This window comes from Cannabis sativa, chromosome 6 (assembly GCF_029168945.1).
Source record: "Cannabis sativa cultivar Pink pepper isolate KNU-18-1 chromosome 6, ASM2916894v1, whole genome shotgun sequence".
Lineage (NCBI taxonomy): Eukaryota > Viridiplantae > Streptophyta > Magnoliopsida > Rosales > Cannabaceae > Cannabis > Cannabis sativa.
The window spans coordinates 67267873-67285256 of NC_083606.1; the positions used below are offsets into that span (position 1 = coordinate 67267873).

At 32.0% G+C, this 17384-nt stretch overlaps 1 protein-coding gene across 1 annotated transcript; it reads left to right on the forward strand.

The window, feature by feature from the left end:
- Positions 1 to 2299: 2299 nt before the first annotated feature.
- On the forward strand, positions 2300 to 6754 carry LOC115725351 (transcription factor bHLH143). Its single transcript, XM_030654839.2, has 4 exons — positions 2300 to 2526; positions 3340 to 4029; positions 4136 to 4286; positions 4369 to 6754. The coding sequence occupies exon 4, from the start codon at positions 4385 to 4387 to the stop codon at positions 5474 to 5476; it is 1092 nt and encodes a 363-aa protein (XP_030510699.1). The 5' UTR covers positions 2300 to 2526; positions 3340 to 4029; positions 4136 to 4286; positions 4369 to 4384; the 3' UTR covers positions 5477 to 6754.
- The last annotated feature ends 10630 nt before the right edge of the window (positions 6755 to 17384 follow it).

A 17384-nucleotide genomic window follows, 5' to 3' on the forward strand; every position in this document is an offset into this window, starting at 1 on the left:
CAGGGTGGATTTGGTTCCAACCCGAATCAATCAGACTGATTTTTGGTTGTATGACTCGCCCCACATTGTTTCGGGTTGGATTCGCCCCACCCAGACAGTTCACCTTTTTTTTTTCAATCTTGATATCAACATCCTTAGGGTTGAATATTTGTACAGGGTTAGGGCCCGATCCGGTCAACCCGCCCAGACCTGACCCTTGAAACCCAAAACAAAGAAAAATCCCTTTATTCACGGGCAGGTCAGGTTGAACTCGTTCATTACACGGACTGGGTTTTGGGTCTGCACATTTTAATACTTACGGGTTAGGTTGAACTTAGACTCACCCATATATCCTGTATAGACACTATAAGGTATGAATATGTGTAATGACCGCATGTTAGAATATGGATTAGTAAAGATAATTAACATTAATTATTGACATTTTTATAATTATTTATGATTTTATATTTTTGTGGGTCCTATTATAAGAAATGGGAGAGTCATAATTAATTTCTCAATTCTGAAGATTTTATTAAATTCTAGGAGTCTTATTTATATTAAATATGAATTATGTAATTTTTATGATTTTTACTCGGTGACGACGAAAAATGCGATAGATGGCCGTTAGAGCCACATGGGTAAGTTTAGAACTTTTTTCGTAACAGGACAAACATTAGAGGAACTTTGAATATCGAGTTAGGCGGGGTGATGGTAACTAACCAGCTTACCCTTAAACCTTTAGATTACTTAAGGTGTAAGTAAGAGCAAAAGGGTAATTTTTTGTTACATTGGTGAGGTTTGTCCTTTAGTGGATTCTTGTAGAACTATATTCAACTGATAATTGTAAAACAAATTAATTATTGATTAATTAGTTTTGGCTAGAAGACAAAACACATTCTTAAGCTATCTCTTTTTGTCTCTCTCTCTCGGTTGAGATAAAACTAGGGGAAACACTTAGGGTTTTCATCTGATTTTTAAGGTTTCAGCAAAGATTTGAAGAAGTTCTAACCAAGGTAAGCCCTAGAAACTCTTACTTCTTGAATCCTCTAAGTTCTAGCTGGTTATGACATGCAATTTTGAGTTTTAGAGGCTGTTAGGGTTAGAATTATTTGCAATTCAGTTTCTAGGTTCAATTTGAGTTGAAATTGAGTTCTTGATGTTGGTCTTTACGTGTTATGTGGCGAATGAACAAGTTTGAGTTTGAACTTGGGTCATTAATGGCATTTTTAGATTAAGTGTGTTTTTCTTGTACAATCTCAGGACATCTTGGGCAGTATTTTGTAGTCTATGTGCGACATGTTTGTAAAAGTATTTTGATAACATTTGTACAAAGTTTAAATACGAGATTCCGATTTATGTAAAATATATATGTTTATAAAGTTTAATAATTTTAATTAAAAATTTTAATTTGACACAATTTTCGAGAAAAACCCTTTGCCTAGCAAAAGTGGCACGTTAATTAGAAAATCATTATAGCGCACCTAAATATCAGGGTAACGGTTATTATTGATTATTTATGTTATGTTTCGTTTTATTTTATAAAACGGTCTGCGAATAAGGTCGTCCATACTTTATCACAGGCTTCTCTTCGTGAGGTGTGAGGTCGATCATGTGGTTAGTGGTGATTCTTTATCTACTGTATTTAACCACATTATTTTAGGTGATTTGATTTAATAAAAATTGATAAATTATTAAAATATATATTATACTCTTATTAATATAATTAACTATAAAATTTTACCTATTTTATTTCATAATTATTGAAAGAAATAGCTAATCGTTCTTACTTAATAAAAATACTATAATTCATATATGTGTAAATATTTTATTAGTTTAATATTGACTAGTAAAAATTGAATAAGATAACAGATTTGTGTGTAAATAAAATCTAAAAACAAATTTCGATGAATAATTAAGTAGAGAAATAAAAGAAAGGACACATTATTTTAAGTTTTTTTAAGACTAAATAACATAAAAAATTGAACACGCCCCTCTTGTCGGTATTACCCAAAATGTAACCATGGTTTATATATATATGAAATTGTTAATTGTTGGTTGAGTCAGAGTCATCACTCATCAACCACATCCACAGTCAAAAAAGTCAAAATTTATATTAAATAGTAACATTATTTTTGTTTTTATTTTTTAATTTTTATGGGACTAAATAATTTTAATTTTAAGAAAAAAAAAATTAAATATCCAAATTCCAACAGCATAGTTGACCAAAATATTTTATAAAAAATAAAAAATAATAATATTTATTCACGTTTCACATAAGAGTGGTTAAAAAAACAAATCTAATAAAATAATTTTGTTACCAGTAACCAGAGCATGCTCAAGGGGCAAAATGGTCATATAAAAAGTCTATATAGGCTTGTCTGCCCCTATCAAACTCATTTCTTTTGCATATCTTCTTCTTTACACACTCAATCTCTCTCTCTCTCTCATCTCAACTCTCAATCTCATACTGTTCATTTCTCTCTGTTGCACCTGATCTTGATCTTTCTCTTTCTCCTTTGATCAGTTCCAGCAAGCGTAATTTGTCCTGTAAGTCTTTCATCTTAAATATATAATCTTTTAATTTTCATGGGATGTGTTTATATTTGAATAATATTGTGTTTGGTTCTTGGGAAAGGAGGAGAGGGTATGATGGAAAGATTGAGTCTTTTAGTTTGAAGGGTTTTTGGATCTGAAGTTTTTGCTGTTCTTTTATTATGTATGAATTTGATTTGATTTTATTTGTTTGTTTCTTGAGAAAACTGTGGTGGTGGCTTATTTTTTTAATGTTGAAAATAATTAGCTTAATTTTTTAATGGTGGTCCTAGTTTTTTCTGTTCGTACAAACCAGAACAGGGAAATTTAATCTGTTTGTGATAAAAATTTCTTCTCTTTCCTTTTCACCTAAAAGGAAATATGCCATAAAGCAAAGCTGACTGTTTACTTTCTAATTCTTTGTAAAGAGAAAGAAAATGAAATTTGTTTTGGTTTTGGTTTATTGATGTATATTGCTTTGTGGGTTCAGTTCTTTTTTGTTTTCAAGAGCAAAAACTGTTTGGCATGAACAAAATGCAGCTACTCTCTAAAGATAAGTTTTCAGGAATATTTACCCGACAAGATTATTTATATGTATAAATTTCTGAAATAGTTAATAAACAAAGCTGGCTTTTCAGTTGTTTTCTGCTTTAAGAGTGAACTAAGCTTAAGTCAGATAATAAGATATCATACTTTTGTTATATATTAGCATATTAAATGTTCTTAACATGAATGGAGCATTGCATTCCTTGTCTTGGTTTTCAGTTATTGAGTTTGCATTACTTTTTTCTTATGGTTTTAATGTGTTCTTTTTCAATATATTTGCAGGATATTAGTTAAATATAAATTGAAGATCAATCATTTGTGGTGGCATATCAAATATTGAAGTGAAATAGAACAACATGCTTTGGTTGAGTTTGTCAGTTGATGTGTATCGTAAAGTTGTGCGCTTGAACTTATATTGCAGAGTTATTCTGTAAATTAATCCTTAAGAGGACTTTCGTTTTCCACCTTAGTTTAGTTTTCCCTTATTCTACCTTCCATGGGATCCGAACACGTTTTTGTATTTGCTCCTGATATTTATAGGATTATCTAAGTAGCTGATAGTTCAAACCTTCATTTCCATTAAAATCTTTCTGTTAGTTTTTTTCTCCTTTGATTTTAATCCATCCCTTTGTACTAGTTCTATTAGTGTTTAATCTTAGTATCTCACTAGCTTGGTCTGATAAACCATCGTTTCGTTGTTCGCTACTTGCTTCCAATCGTTCCTCATACTCAATTCAGCATTTTCTGCTCCTTTTCAATTGTGTTTTAGCTGTTCGTTATCCTCCTCCCTTAGATTTGGCCAATTAAATCGCATAGATTTAGTGGTTTTCGTAAGGTTCAAGCGTAGTTATGGTGTGCCAAGCAGCAAGCCAAACAAGATTTCGGGCATTGAAACATTTGAATGGAATTGCAGGAAGACCAACGATTATAGTTAGAGTAATTGCATGCTTTCAACCTTTGCAGGATTGCCAGGTTTGTACAAACACACCTGTTTCGATTTTAGTTCTCTGTTAATATTTTCAATTTGTTGTATAATTGAGTTTTGTTAACCTTTTTCTTTTGTTATATTATTCTCCAGGCAGAATACTTTCGTCATTTGCTTAAACCTGTTACGTAAATTGGTTCCATATTTAAGTCATTGTACCAAGCTGGAAGTTAGAGTTTTTCATTTTCATTTCTTTGTTTCGTAAAGACGCAATTTCAAACTGAAGGAAAATCAATATCATTAGGTATTCCTCTAACTTGATCCTTTAAATATTGTATTTGATTTAGTTCATGTTTAAATGTTTAGCTTTCTTTTTATGTCTATAGGTGATTGTTTGGTTGGATGGTTAAGGCCAAAGGTTCCTGGCCTTCTTCGCATAACTCATCTCAGCAACTCCCTGATTTGATTTGTATGAGCACGTTGCTTGAACCAAGGCAACAGGAATGTTTGCCGTCACATACAAATCAATGCACGTGCAACTTCTCCACACCCGTGGCATTGCCAGGGTCTGCCAATCCTCATTTGCAGAATTCAAAGACTGAGCAGAAAAATGAAGGTCACGACCACGGGTCACTTCAATGTTTGCCCTTGGACTTTCCTGCCTTACTTCCTACCCCAAATCCTTGTGCTAATTATGGTCTCGGAAGAATGGTTATGCCCAATGCGAAATATTCAGGGCCATGTCAAAAGGGGTTCCTTATTTTCGATCAGTCTGAGAATCAAACGAGGCTCTTTTATAACTACGGTTGCCCTCCTATCCATAATTATCCAAGTCTTGGCACTGCAAGACTAGCGTCCGCATACGACGATTTGGACAAATTGGGACATGCTGCCCAAATGGATAGAAATGATCCTACCAAGAACATCTTACACGAAGCATCTGGTGAAAACGAAGGCAGTGAGATGCACGAAGACACTGAAGAAATCAATGCTTTACTCTACTCTGATGATTACGAGGAGGAGGAGGATGAGAGTGACACTGGCGAGTGTGGTGATGATGATGATGAAGTGACAAGTCCTGATCACTCTCCTATGCAACTTAAAAAGGGTTATGTAAAGCGAGGTCCAATTGAGGAAGATGTTGCTAGTTCTGATGGTTCAAGGAAAAGGCAAAAAGTGGTTGATGGTGGTTATAATAAATCATCTCCCTCGTACACTGCCAGTTCAATAAACTTGGATGGATCACACGGATATGACAATGATGCAAAATCAAGCTGTGGTGATGGTGGCGGCCAGATTGGATTAGAGGGATCTGATTGTACTTTGGGAAACATGAGGTCCAAAAAGGATAAGATTCTTCAAGTGTTGAGAGTTCTTGAGAGTATAATTCCTGGAGTAAAAGGCAAGGACCCATTGTTGGTCATTGATGAAGCTATAGACTACTTGAGGATAGCAAAGCTTAAAGCCGAAACTCTAGGAGTAAGCTACCAATAAGTTGTTTTGTGTGTTAGTTACTTTCCATTCCCTTCCATTTTAGTAATACTTGATTATATTAAAGAGTAGAAAGAAAGAAGAAAGCAAAGGTGAATTGAAAAAAGATGGGTAGCCCAAGAATTCTTTGGATGAATGATTGATGAAATTTGAAATGACTTGGAGAGTAGTAGCTTTGTTCCCTTGGTGGGGTCCTCCCCATCTTTTTATTTCTCTATTTATCTGGAAAGAGCTGTATATAATGGGCCAATAAAGGAGGCAAAGTATTGGGATGATATTGCACGCTGAGGCTGATTAAAAAAAAAAATGGGGTTTATTTTTTTTTTTGGCTTGTTGACCAGAAATGATTATCTTTTAGCTTTTGGGGTATTAAAGATAATCAAAAAAGTCACACAAAGGTTTAAACGCATGGGAATGGTAGTAGTAGTGGTGGGCTGGTGTGCTGTAAAATAAGGCTTACCTTTTCTTCTCTCTTAATTGTTGAGAACCCCTATGGATGAAGTGCATGCGCGTTAGGTAACTCTTGGCCCCACTTTCACTTCTTTCCTTTTCCTTTTCTTTTCCCCATTTGATTTTATGTCCTTGTCCTCTCTCTTCACCTCTCCACGCCTGTAATGTTGGTAGAAAAAAAAGAAAAAAAAAAGAAAAGATCTTTAAAAGTATTCAGAAAGTTTCTGGTGTTGTGGGATTGAAAGAAGGAACCTTTGGAGTTTGGACGGTGAGTTTTTGATGATGAATCTCTGTGGGGTCCACTCCTCTCTCTCTATCTCTGATTATTATTATTATAATAATAATAACAGTAATGTAATAAAGTCTAGTTTGTTTTGTACTTTTTACACGTGTGGTGGGAAGGGGGGTTAAAAAGTCATTTGCAGGTGCACTGTAACTTATAGTGTGGTTGGGTTGGTTTGGCTTCACTTGAAGTTGAAGAAGAAGAAGAAGACTGTTGAACTTGTGAACCTGTGAACCTGTGACTGTGTAGTGAAGAAGACTTTTTTGTCTGAGTGTGTGGGAGAAGGGAAGGGAAGGAAGTTTGTATTTGTTTTTGTGCTGAAATGGTATTTATGGACGTGTCAGTTTTTTGTATGTGTGCAAATAATTGGGGGTGTGAAAATGTGGGGTTGGGAGGGGTGTTGTTGTTGTGGTAGTATTCTTCTTGTTCTTGGGTGTTGAGTAGTGATATGTATTTGGCAGTTGTGTTGTTTTGATCTTGTTTTTTATTTGTATCCATTATGTGTTTGTATGTGTTTATTTCATGGGAAGAAGACTTTTGTTGCTTAAGATTCTCTGTTCTTTTTTTGTTTTAGTTTTATTTTATTAGAGCTGTCTCGTGACTCTTTGTTGTATGTTGTGTATGTACAGTGTTGTGGGTTCTGACGAATCTAGTGTATAATCTTATATGCACACCTATTTTTTTTTTTATTATTTTAAAATTAGTACTAATAATTGGTGATAAATAGAGGAATGGCAATTTGATTGGTCAAATCATTTTCGACAAAAATGAAACGGGTCTACGTGGCTTGCTTGCCTTATTTGAAAAATATAAGTAAATAAAATTATTTTTTTATTTAATTTTTCAGAACATAAAATCAAGTTACTATACTCTATCTCAGTAAAAAAAAAAAAAAGAGAAAAGAAAAGATTTAAAATTGTACTAAGGCAATGATAACCTTTTTTTTTTTGTTAAGGACGGCAATGATAACTTTGAAACAACAGTTTTTGTATCCTTTCATTTTTAATTTCTTAACAAATAGACTTACATGGGTTATGTTATTTAAACATATAGGCTCGTTTAGTACGATGTATTATATTGTATTATAGAGTAGTATTATTTAATACAAACTATATTTAGTATTGATTTATAATTAATAGATTGTGTAAAGTTATAATATAATTTCAATACACTCCATCTCAACATCAACTATGAGTTGGGTCACGGGTTTAGGTTCGGGTCTCAAGTCCAGGGTCTTGGGTTCGAGTATCGGGTCTCGGTCTTGGTCTAGGACCGGGTCAGAAATTGAGATTGACTCCGAATCTTTTGTAAATATTATAATACAAGCTAATGTGAACTATTTATTATATATTAAATAATGCAACTTACATTGTATTAAATATGTTGGTCGTAATAATTAATAATATATTGCTTTATCTAAATATAGTATTATTTATTATTTAATACAATACGATACTTATACGGTATACTAAAAGAACCTTGAGAGTTTAATTGATTATTTGTTTCGAGACTAAATTGCTAAAATGGAAACAACTCAAGCCTCAAGGGACTTTTATGGTACAAGTATTGACAATAAGCTCATGATAGCAATTATATTGTGATCATTTTCATAGTGGCTATAAATAAGAAAATTACTTTATTTAATTCAACTTTTAAAATTATTATTTTTGGAGAAAATTACAATGTTATTTGTACAAAATTTGTAAGTTGGGATGTTAGTTAAATAATTAATGATAGACATGCTTTTAATTTGCACACTCAAATTAGTGTAATATTAAGTAGGAATTAATTACATTTATCATAATTTGAATGTACAAATTGGGAGCGTGCTTATCCAAACAAAATTTTTTTTGTTAAAATAACTTGTGGATAACTTTTGTGCTAATAAAGTTGTGCATAGTTAATTGTGGAGGTGTAGAGTTAAATTAATAAGAGTATAGTGAATGAATGAATGTGCATTACTGAACAACAGTATTATAAGGAAGGATTTTGCTTTAAAAAGTAATAATTATGTTTGTTTGTAGTAGAGTAGTAGCTGTGGTTGTGGATACGATTTGTGATTTTGATGGCCCTTTATGTTACCTAATTGGGGCTCATTATTATTAGCTTTAAGAGCCTTTTTCAGCACTAGTTGCATTGCAGTCTATTAAATCTCAAATCTTATTATGCAATACATTTTATTTTAAATGTATTCAATTCCCATTTCTACATTCAAGTTGCAATTACAAGTACATTTTTAAAATTATTATTATAATAAAAAATTCCAACTAAATAATCATATAAGAAAAATAATTTAACCTGTGAAAAAATGGATTTAAAAATAATATGGTAGGATATATTAGAAAAATAAAGGTACATGTGGGAACATCTCTATTGGCTAACCATTTCACTTTGAATAATACTGGCAATAGAAGTAACAAAAAATATTGGATTATCTATTTCATAGGTTACAATTTCACTTTTGTGAAGAAGATGAGACACTAACAATTTCACTTTTGTAAAGAAGATGAGACACTACAGTTGGATAATCTGTTCCATTGGTTAGAATTTCATATTTCATATTCAATAATACTGGTGTTAGTGTGGTATAAAACACGTCTATGGAAGTAACGAAAAAACATATAACTACAGTTAGAATATTTAGGTACTCGAGCGATTTTGAAGTCACTTTCCATTTCCTTTGAGTTTTGTCGTGAGACTCCGAGCCTTTTCGCCACCGTCATTGCTGGCACTTGTGATTCCTCCGATGGTCGTGAGACTCTAGTTTGGTCAGAGGCTTTCTCTCGGGTTCTTCCATGAAAGTGATGGCAGATTCAACATCTACGACCTTTGTTTTGGGGGTCTGAACCAGAGCACACATTTTCCCTTCTTTCTCAAGTTCATTAAGATGCCTCTTTTGGGCATTTATGGTGCTTTCAGCAATATGTGGGCCTGGAGGTGGAGAGACACCTAGAGGGTAGGGGTTCCCTAGTCCGGGAGCTCATACATTTCTAGGTGCCTGGAGGTTTGGGAGCCCCTAAGGGGCCTGTATTCCCAGAGTTTGTTGGTAAACTGCTCCCTGAAGAGGGTATGGCCCCATGCTGTCTGAGAATAACCAACTATCCTCGGGCTGCCCTTTGTCATGGATAAATGTTTGGGATTATTGCCTATTCATGGAGACGTCCATATTTTATGAGATTTTCAATCTCATCTTTTAAGCAATTATACTCATTGGTAGTATACCCAATATCACCATGTTACTCGCATTTCTTTCTATGATCTCTCCTATGCTTGCACCCTTGCATATTAGAGGAGGCTTCCTGTAATGAACTAAATTGCAAGTAGCCCTATAAATATTCTCATGAGTGTCGATCAAGTTGGTATACTCTGTATATTGGGCTTTATATCCTTTCCATCCTTTTTTCAGAGCTTCGCTCCAGCTTTGAATCTTTTCACTTCTCTTAATTCCCAACTAGCTTACGCCTAATTTTGGAACTTCCATTTTTTGATTCATTTGTGTTTGTTTGGGAGTGACACTACATCCGGTTTGTGCTACTCCTAAATCATAAAAATTCGTCTATGTGGGAGCATACCCTGAGGCAGTTGGTCTGTAGAGGGTAGGGGGTTTGTATTGGGTCCCGGGTGGCATAATCGATGGAGTTAGAAGCTGTAGTGCAGAAGCTGAATTAATGACGTTAGCTGAGAGTGTCGGAGCTACTCTAAAATCTTGTGTGTAAGCATCTTCCAAATTAATGAAACCTTGAGCCCTGGTTAAGAAATCAAAAAAGTGTCAGATCTCTTTCTTCGTAATTCTGACCAAAGTAGGGATCCAATAGCTAACTGTAGGGCCACTAATTTCATGTTGTCATTAACTTTGGTCTTTGCAGCTGCTTCCATCATCTGTTGGACGTAGTTCTTCAGGCTCTCTCCAAGTTGCTGCTTGATGTTGGTCAATGAAGTTGTTGGAAATTATTTTACCAGGATCTTAGATCTACTCACAAGTATGTTTATTAACATCCTAAATATGAACTTTCTAAAACGATAAAATAAACACATATAAAGTTTAAGAAACCTTACATTGGGTGCAGCGGAATATAATGACTCCTTCCGTTCAGATATCTAGCCCTTGATTCCTTTCTGTAGCAGAGCATTATCAATATCTGAACCTGGATCTCTTTCTCTGAATCTTTGATGCTGAAGCTCCTTTGCTGATGATCTTTCTTCACGATCTTCCTCACTATGATTGAGGTATCACTTGATGTGTGTGGGCACTACTCAAATCACTAAGGATTTCGAAATTCTAAGGAAGAAGAGAGAGAGAGTGGTCAGCTAAAGATAGGGAGAGAGAAGGCTCAGTTTTTCTGAATAGAAAAAGTCAGAAGAAAAGTGTAATTTTCCTGAAGCCTTCACTATCTATTTATAGCATTCCTACTAGGGTTAGATTTGAATTATATGGCATTAAAATAATGAAAAAATCAGTTTAAATTTCCTACAAAAGTGGCTGGCCCTAAACTTAGTGGATTGGGCCTTGCTTTTTGCAATTTTGCAATTTTAACACCTTTTGTATCTGATTTTCTCAAAAATGCCAATTTCCTAATTCAACCATTTAAATGCCAATTCTAACTATTTAATAACTATAAATAATTATTAAATAATATTGTCATTTATCATATTTATTAATTGAACCATACAAAGTATCATAATTAACAAATATGCCCCTATAAACTCTTTCTTTACAATTTCGCCCTTACTTAGTGAAAAATTCACAAATAGACATAGTCTAATTTGAGAATTATAATTGATTAATCAAAACCAATTACATGAGTCTTACAAGCAATATTATCTCAACTAGTGGGGGGACCATGGGTCTATATAACCGAGCTTCCAATAAGTAGATCAAGAATTTAACACTAAAATTCACTAACTTATTAATTCTTCGTTGAATCCACGCATAGAACTTAGAATTGCACTCTCAGTATATAGAATGCTCTATATGTTCCACCATATAGACACATCATTAGTTATCCATTGTTATAATCCTAATTTGATCAATGATCCTCTATATGAATGATCTACACTGTAAAGGGATTAAATTACCGTTACACCCTACAATGTATTTATTCCTTAAAACACTTGACCCCGTATAAATGATATTTCAGCTTATGTGAAATGAGTACTCCACCATTTATGTTCGTTTGGTCAAGCTCGAAGGAGATCATCCTTTGCTTACTATTCGCCAGATAGAAGCTATAGATTCCATGTTTATGATAGCGCTCCCACTCAATTGAACTACCGTGTTCCCAAAATGTACGTATCACCCTGACCTAACAGTAGGCTTAACTAACAAATCAAAGAACACGAATAGCCTTTCAAGATTGAGCCTAATCATAACAGGATTAAGATCATTTGATCTAGGATCAACTAGGCGATATTGACTTGAATAGATATTACGGTAAGTTTAATAAATCTAAGTCAAAGTTCAATATCGGTCCCTTCCGATGCATACTCCATGCATCCAACCACGAGCTTTACTTTAACCAATGCTCTGGAAAGAACATAGCACTTCTCCAAATGCAAGTAAACTCTTGTTGTAGATTATCATATCAGTAAAACCCTGTGTCTGATAAATCTAGGAAACTTTATTCACATAGTCATGTTTACTTTCCAATGTGTTGACGGCACAATAAACAGGATCAAGTATGTGAAAAGGGTTTCGTATGAATTTATACATTATGTACATATAATCATGAAATAAATCATGTGAACCATGCAACATTAAATGTTATTTCGATCTATATTAATAAGTAAATCTGATTATATTGAAATGAGTTTTATTTAGGGCATAAAACCCAACAAACTCCCACTTGCACTAATATAAAACAAAAAGTGCGTTTCAAATAATCTCAACACCTTGATATACAAATCAAGTGTAGTAGTAGTAAACTCCTCATAATAGGATCTGAAAGGTTGAATTAACCACAACCTTTTCTCCACCATTACTCTTCCTTAATCACAAAATCATTGATAATGTGAAATTCCTCTCTATATGTCTACTCTCTTGGGATACTGGATTCTATACCTTTGGCAACTACTTTTGGTTAATCGAAATTAACACTAGTAGTTTAAGGCAATTTGGAATGGTGCCAAAGATGTATAGAACTTTCCTTAGACCGAATAAGTACCTTTCTGCTGGCTTTAACATTCGGTCTCTCTACGGTAGACCTAGAGACTTCGGATAGGTTTTTAAACTTCTCCAAAATCACTATTCCACCCCCAGAGTAACCACCATCTTATCAGAAAGATTTTCTAGCACTAAGGCAAATTTCAAAATCTGATATGGTGTAGTCTAAGAGTTTTTAAACACACTCTTATAGACTAACATATAGTTCCTCTTCTTTATCTTAAGATTTACTTGATTGTCTTCCAATGTTCTTCTCCTGGATTAATCTGATACCTACTCATTACTCCCACTCAACGACGGAGTGTCCGGTCTAAGGCATACAAAAGCATATCTAAGACCTCTCACTGTTGATGTAAGAAATTCTTTCATGGCTTTATCTTTTCTGGAATAGTTAAGACTTTTCCTTAGATAAATAAAATCTATGCCTAAGAAGTTGTGAAGCTTCTATAGATTGCCATTAGAAAGAAAATGCTTCAGCATCTTACTTAAGTTGCTTGCATTAGAGTAAGTAATTACCAGGTATACCACAAGCCATAGGTTTAGATAAACTCAAACCTATAATACTAGGAACAGGAAGTTTTGTTCAGTCCATTGAATGGACTTATAAACGAAAATTTCCTTTTATGTCCTTGTAATAGAAAACTTTAGGTTATTCCATGTGAATGGATTAAACCATAGTTCTATTCGCTTTCTTATTAGTTTCTTATCTTGACAATCCATTACTTGTTTAAACTCACAATGGATTTTAATCACTTGTGTCTCCCAAGTCATAAGAAGGTGAGTTCCTAGAAACTCTCCCACTACGACAAGGTACCGTGAATTATGTCGAAGAAAACTAAATGGTATTGATCTCTTCGGTTGTGACAAGACAACAGAGGCAGTGGGATCATCATATGTTATATAAGATGATAGAACACTTTTGGAATCAAGAATTAAATATCTCCTTTATTTGCTACTTGTTTTTCAGACTTAGTCATTTTCTTAGAAAAGTAGTATTTGTTTGAACAAACACTTTCTTATCTATTGACAATGGGATGGTCCACCCCTAATCACTTAGAAAAGCTAACAAACCATGGTTAACAGTTCTAGCCTTTCTTAAGATTTTGATTAGGTCATCCATGAATCTAGTAATGATTTACATTAAGTACCCAACCATTACATCATTCTGAAATTGTATTACCATAGAAGGATTTAGGCAACGACTAGTAACTAATCATCAATATGCAACTCGATATTTCTGGGGAGGTAAGTTTGGATATAATTCAAAAATCAATTTAATGATCTTTGAACTGCATATCTACTAACTATTTCTCCACCCCTATCAGTTCGCAAGATCTTTAACCACTTACCTTAATGGTTTTAACCATTGCTAGAAATTAATGAAATTTTTCAAACATTTCAAATTTCTTGCTAAAAGGTATAATCTAGAGTTATCGTTTTAAGAATACAACGAAAAACTCATATCCACCCCTGAATGTACATCCATCTACGAATGAAATGAACTACTTTCAATGGATATAGGCATATTAACTCTTTGCAGAGATTGATCTTGTCAAATCCACTATGAACAAGATACAAATGCCATAGATAAAAAAAATGGTAGTGTTTATTGATGACATAGGTTTAGTTACATGAAAGAGTTCTTAGAATACTTCAAGTGGATCCTGGTCACAGAATACCTAACTCATATTCCATACAGTTTTAATCCATTAATAGAAGATGGATATTAAACACTTGAAAAAGTGTAACTGTATTGTATTCTGGAATTAGAAATATAAGAAAATTTCTATTTGGAATCTAAAATTAAAGTCAAAGACTTAAATTTATACCAAATATTATGAGTAATTCTATCTTGGACCAGCACTACTACTACAAACTCTAAGTCAGATTTGCCCATACAAGTAGGAGATTTCTAAGATTGAGGATTTATATCAATTGGGAATAGAATTTCGGGATTATAATCATATGCGTCATAGAAAATGACATGAAATGATTTATAGACCATTCATCCAATGATATGTTTTGAAAGCTAATTCGAAATGAATAAGCTAAGAGGAATTAGGATAATTTCGTTTAAAATAAGAATCCAACGATGCTTCGATTAGCGAAAGTCAAAGTAATCTTATTTATATAATCTTCTTGTTTCATATCGTAAAAATACTAGTCTACGGTGTCATCAATTGATGAACAGCTAGATGTCGCATGTACAATATTTATCTTTCGAAATCTAACACTATTATGTATGTCTAATGGTGAAAATCCACTAGGGATTTATCTCATTAGATAAACAAGCCAAGTTAGACCAACAATGAAGATTCGAAATTAAACTACAACTTAATAACAGAAAATAACATGGTTCAATATAAATTCATACACAATTCAAAAATTATAAACATATAGCAAGTAGGAATGACTAGTGAAAATACTAAAACATACAATCCTATATAATTTCCAAGGTTTTCAACAAACTGATACAGTGTCCCGGTAGGCGAGAGTCAAAGCATCATTTATTGAATAGAGTTGTCAGCTCATCTAAAATAGAAACCATTCTAGCAACCTTTTATTCGATCAAAATAAGAATCCAACGTTGTCCCGGTAGGCGAGAGTCAAGGTTATTCTCATTTTATGAGCTTCCACCATTGTTTCATGTTTCATAAGTTTATCTCTAAGTAGTCACCGTAGGGGAGAGTCTAATAGAGACGAAAACTTACAAAACACTTATCAAAGGAAATCTTACGGTGTTAAATGCGTTCAACGAATAACCATCCATAGGGGGACGAAGTCTAGCGTCTCGAGGTTATATTGAAAACATTTAACTTTTGTAAGACCAACAATGGAGATCGAATATCTTAATAATAATCAAGCTCATTATTTAAAGTGAGTTGTATTTTCTTTGATTCTCTTTATTTAATCTATTTATTTTAAATATATATTTATTTAAAATTTCCAATTTAGAATGAAAAATTCTAAATATAAATTTTAATTTAATATTTATAAATTTTACTTCGATGGATATGAAAATAATATGAATTATTTCCATCTTAGTAATAATTTCCAATAAATATTTAGAAAAAATATTTAAGTTGTTACAAAATTAATTTAAATTAATTTACAACTCAAATTTAATTTTCTATAAATATATATTGCATTTCGAAAAATTAAAGTATATAAGAATACAATTTTCGAAAAATGCATATTAAAATAAAAAATAAATCCTGGAAAAATTATTCTAATTTAATGTTGGTCCAAAATTAATTAATAAAATTAATTTACAACAAAAAATATAATTTTCCTATTTAATTAAATATATAAGAAAAATTTCAAATATTTAAGTATGATGATGAAAATCAACTTAAATATTAATTTTCTATTTAATTAAATACACTAGAAAAATACTTCAAGCAAAAATATCATCTATCTAGATTTTTCTTTGACTAATTAATTCAATTTCTAATAATATACTTTAATTCAATTTATTTTAAATTAATCAATAAATGAAAAAATCATTGATTTAAGTTGATCCAAGAATTAATTAAAATAAATAATTAATTTACAACTTAATCTATTTTTCAAGATAAAATTCGAAATTCTAACATTTAAGAAATGCAATTTCGAAAAATTGATTAATAAAATAAAGAAAAAATATATTTTGAAAATTATTTAAATTTAGTTGAAAAATTAAATTTCAACTAAAAATAATTTTCTTTTTAATTAAATGTCATGAAAAAGAAATATTTAAGTATGATGATTAAATCAACTTAGATATTTTATTTTCAAATTAATTAAATGTATTAAATTCAAGAAATAAATAATTAAGTGTAGAGAAGGCTTAATTATTAATCTCTAGTTTAATACTAGGAAAAATATACTTAAAATAAATTGTACCAAAATTAATTATATAAATAATTAATTTCACAATTTATAATATTTTCCTATTTAATATTAGAAATAATAAGTAGTCTAGAAATAACTATCTAGAAAATATCTTATTTGACTAAGTATCTTTTCCACAAAATTTGAAAAAATATCTAATTTAGGTTGTATTAGAAAAAATCTAGAACCTAAATATTTTTCAAATTTAAATTTAATTAAATATCAAAAATTAAGTTGTAACCACTTAATTTGAAAATATTCCATTTTAAGTTAATATTCGAAAAGATATTAACTTAAAAAAATATCTAAAGAATCTTAATAACCAATGCCTAAAATTCCTCAACTTAATTTTGAAATTTGAAATTCAAAAGATATTCAGATTTAAGTTGGTTAGTTGTAGATAACTAAATATCAACTTAAATAGGAATATTTAATGAAAAATTTAAATTAAGCTCCAGAAAGAATCTAGATGGTTATAATTCTATATTTAATTAAATACAAGAAAATACATATAGTTTAGCTTAGAATAAAAAAAATTCTTTAAACTATATTTTTCTTAAATTAATTTCAAAATAAATGAAATTAATTATGTTGCTAATCAATTTTATTAGGTTAAACTAGTTTAATTAACCTAGTACAGTCATTCAAATCAGGCAAATGGGCCTTCACAATTGGGGTGGTTTGTGTGAGGGGTGTCTTTGAGTTCGGTATGTCGTACCCACTTCTATGGCTCCCAACTCTCACACAAGGCCCAAAAGAGAGGAATTTAACCTTAATAAGAACAACTGTTATTCATTGAATAAGCCCAATAACTAAATGGGCCTAAATAAATTCTATCAAGAACTATGATAATTTATTTTAGCAACAACAACCTATATGTATCTATAATCAAATTAAACACATAGGCTCACACAGGCACACTTTGGATGGGTCCTATCATGTTGCTAGGTCATACACAGATGAAAGAAGATTGTAAAATTTACCTGTTACAAATTATTAACTTGACCAAGGGAGCCATCGGTATCATTAGATGCGGCAAAAAGTAACCATGGCTATTTGCAATCAAGTAATAATAGGTTTTAAAAACTTACACATAAGCTAAAACACATACTCCTGCAACAAGGTTAGCTGGATAGTTGGATGTA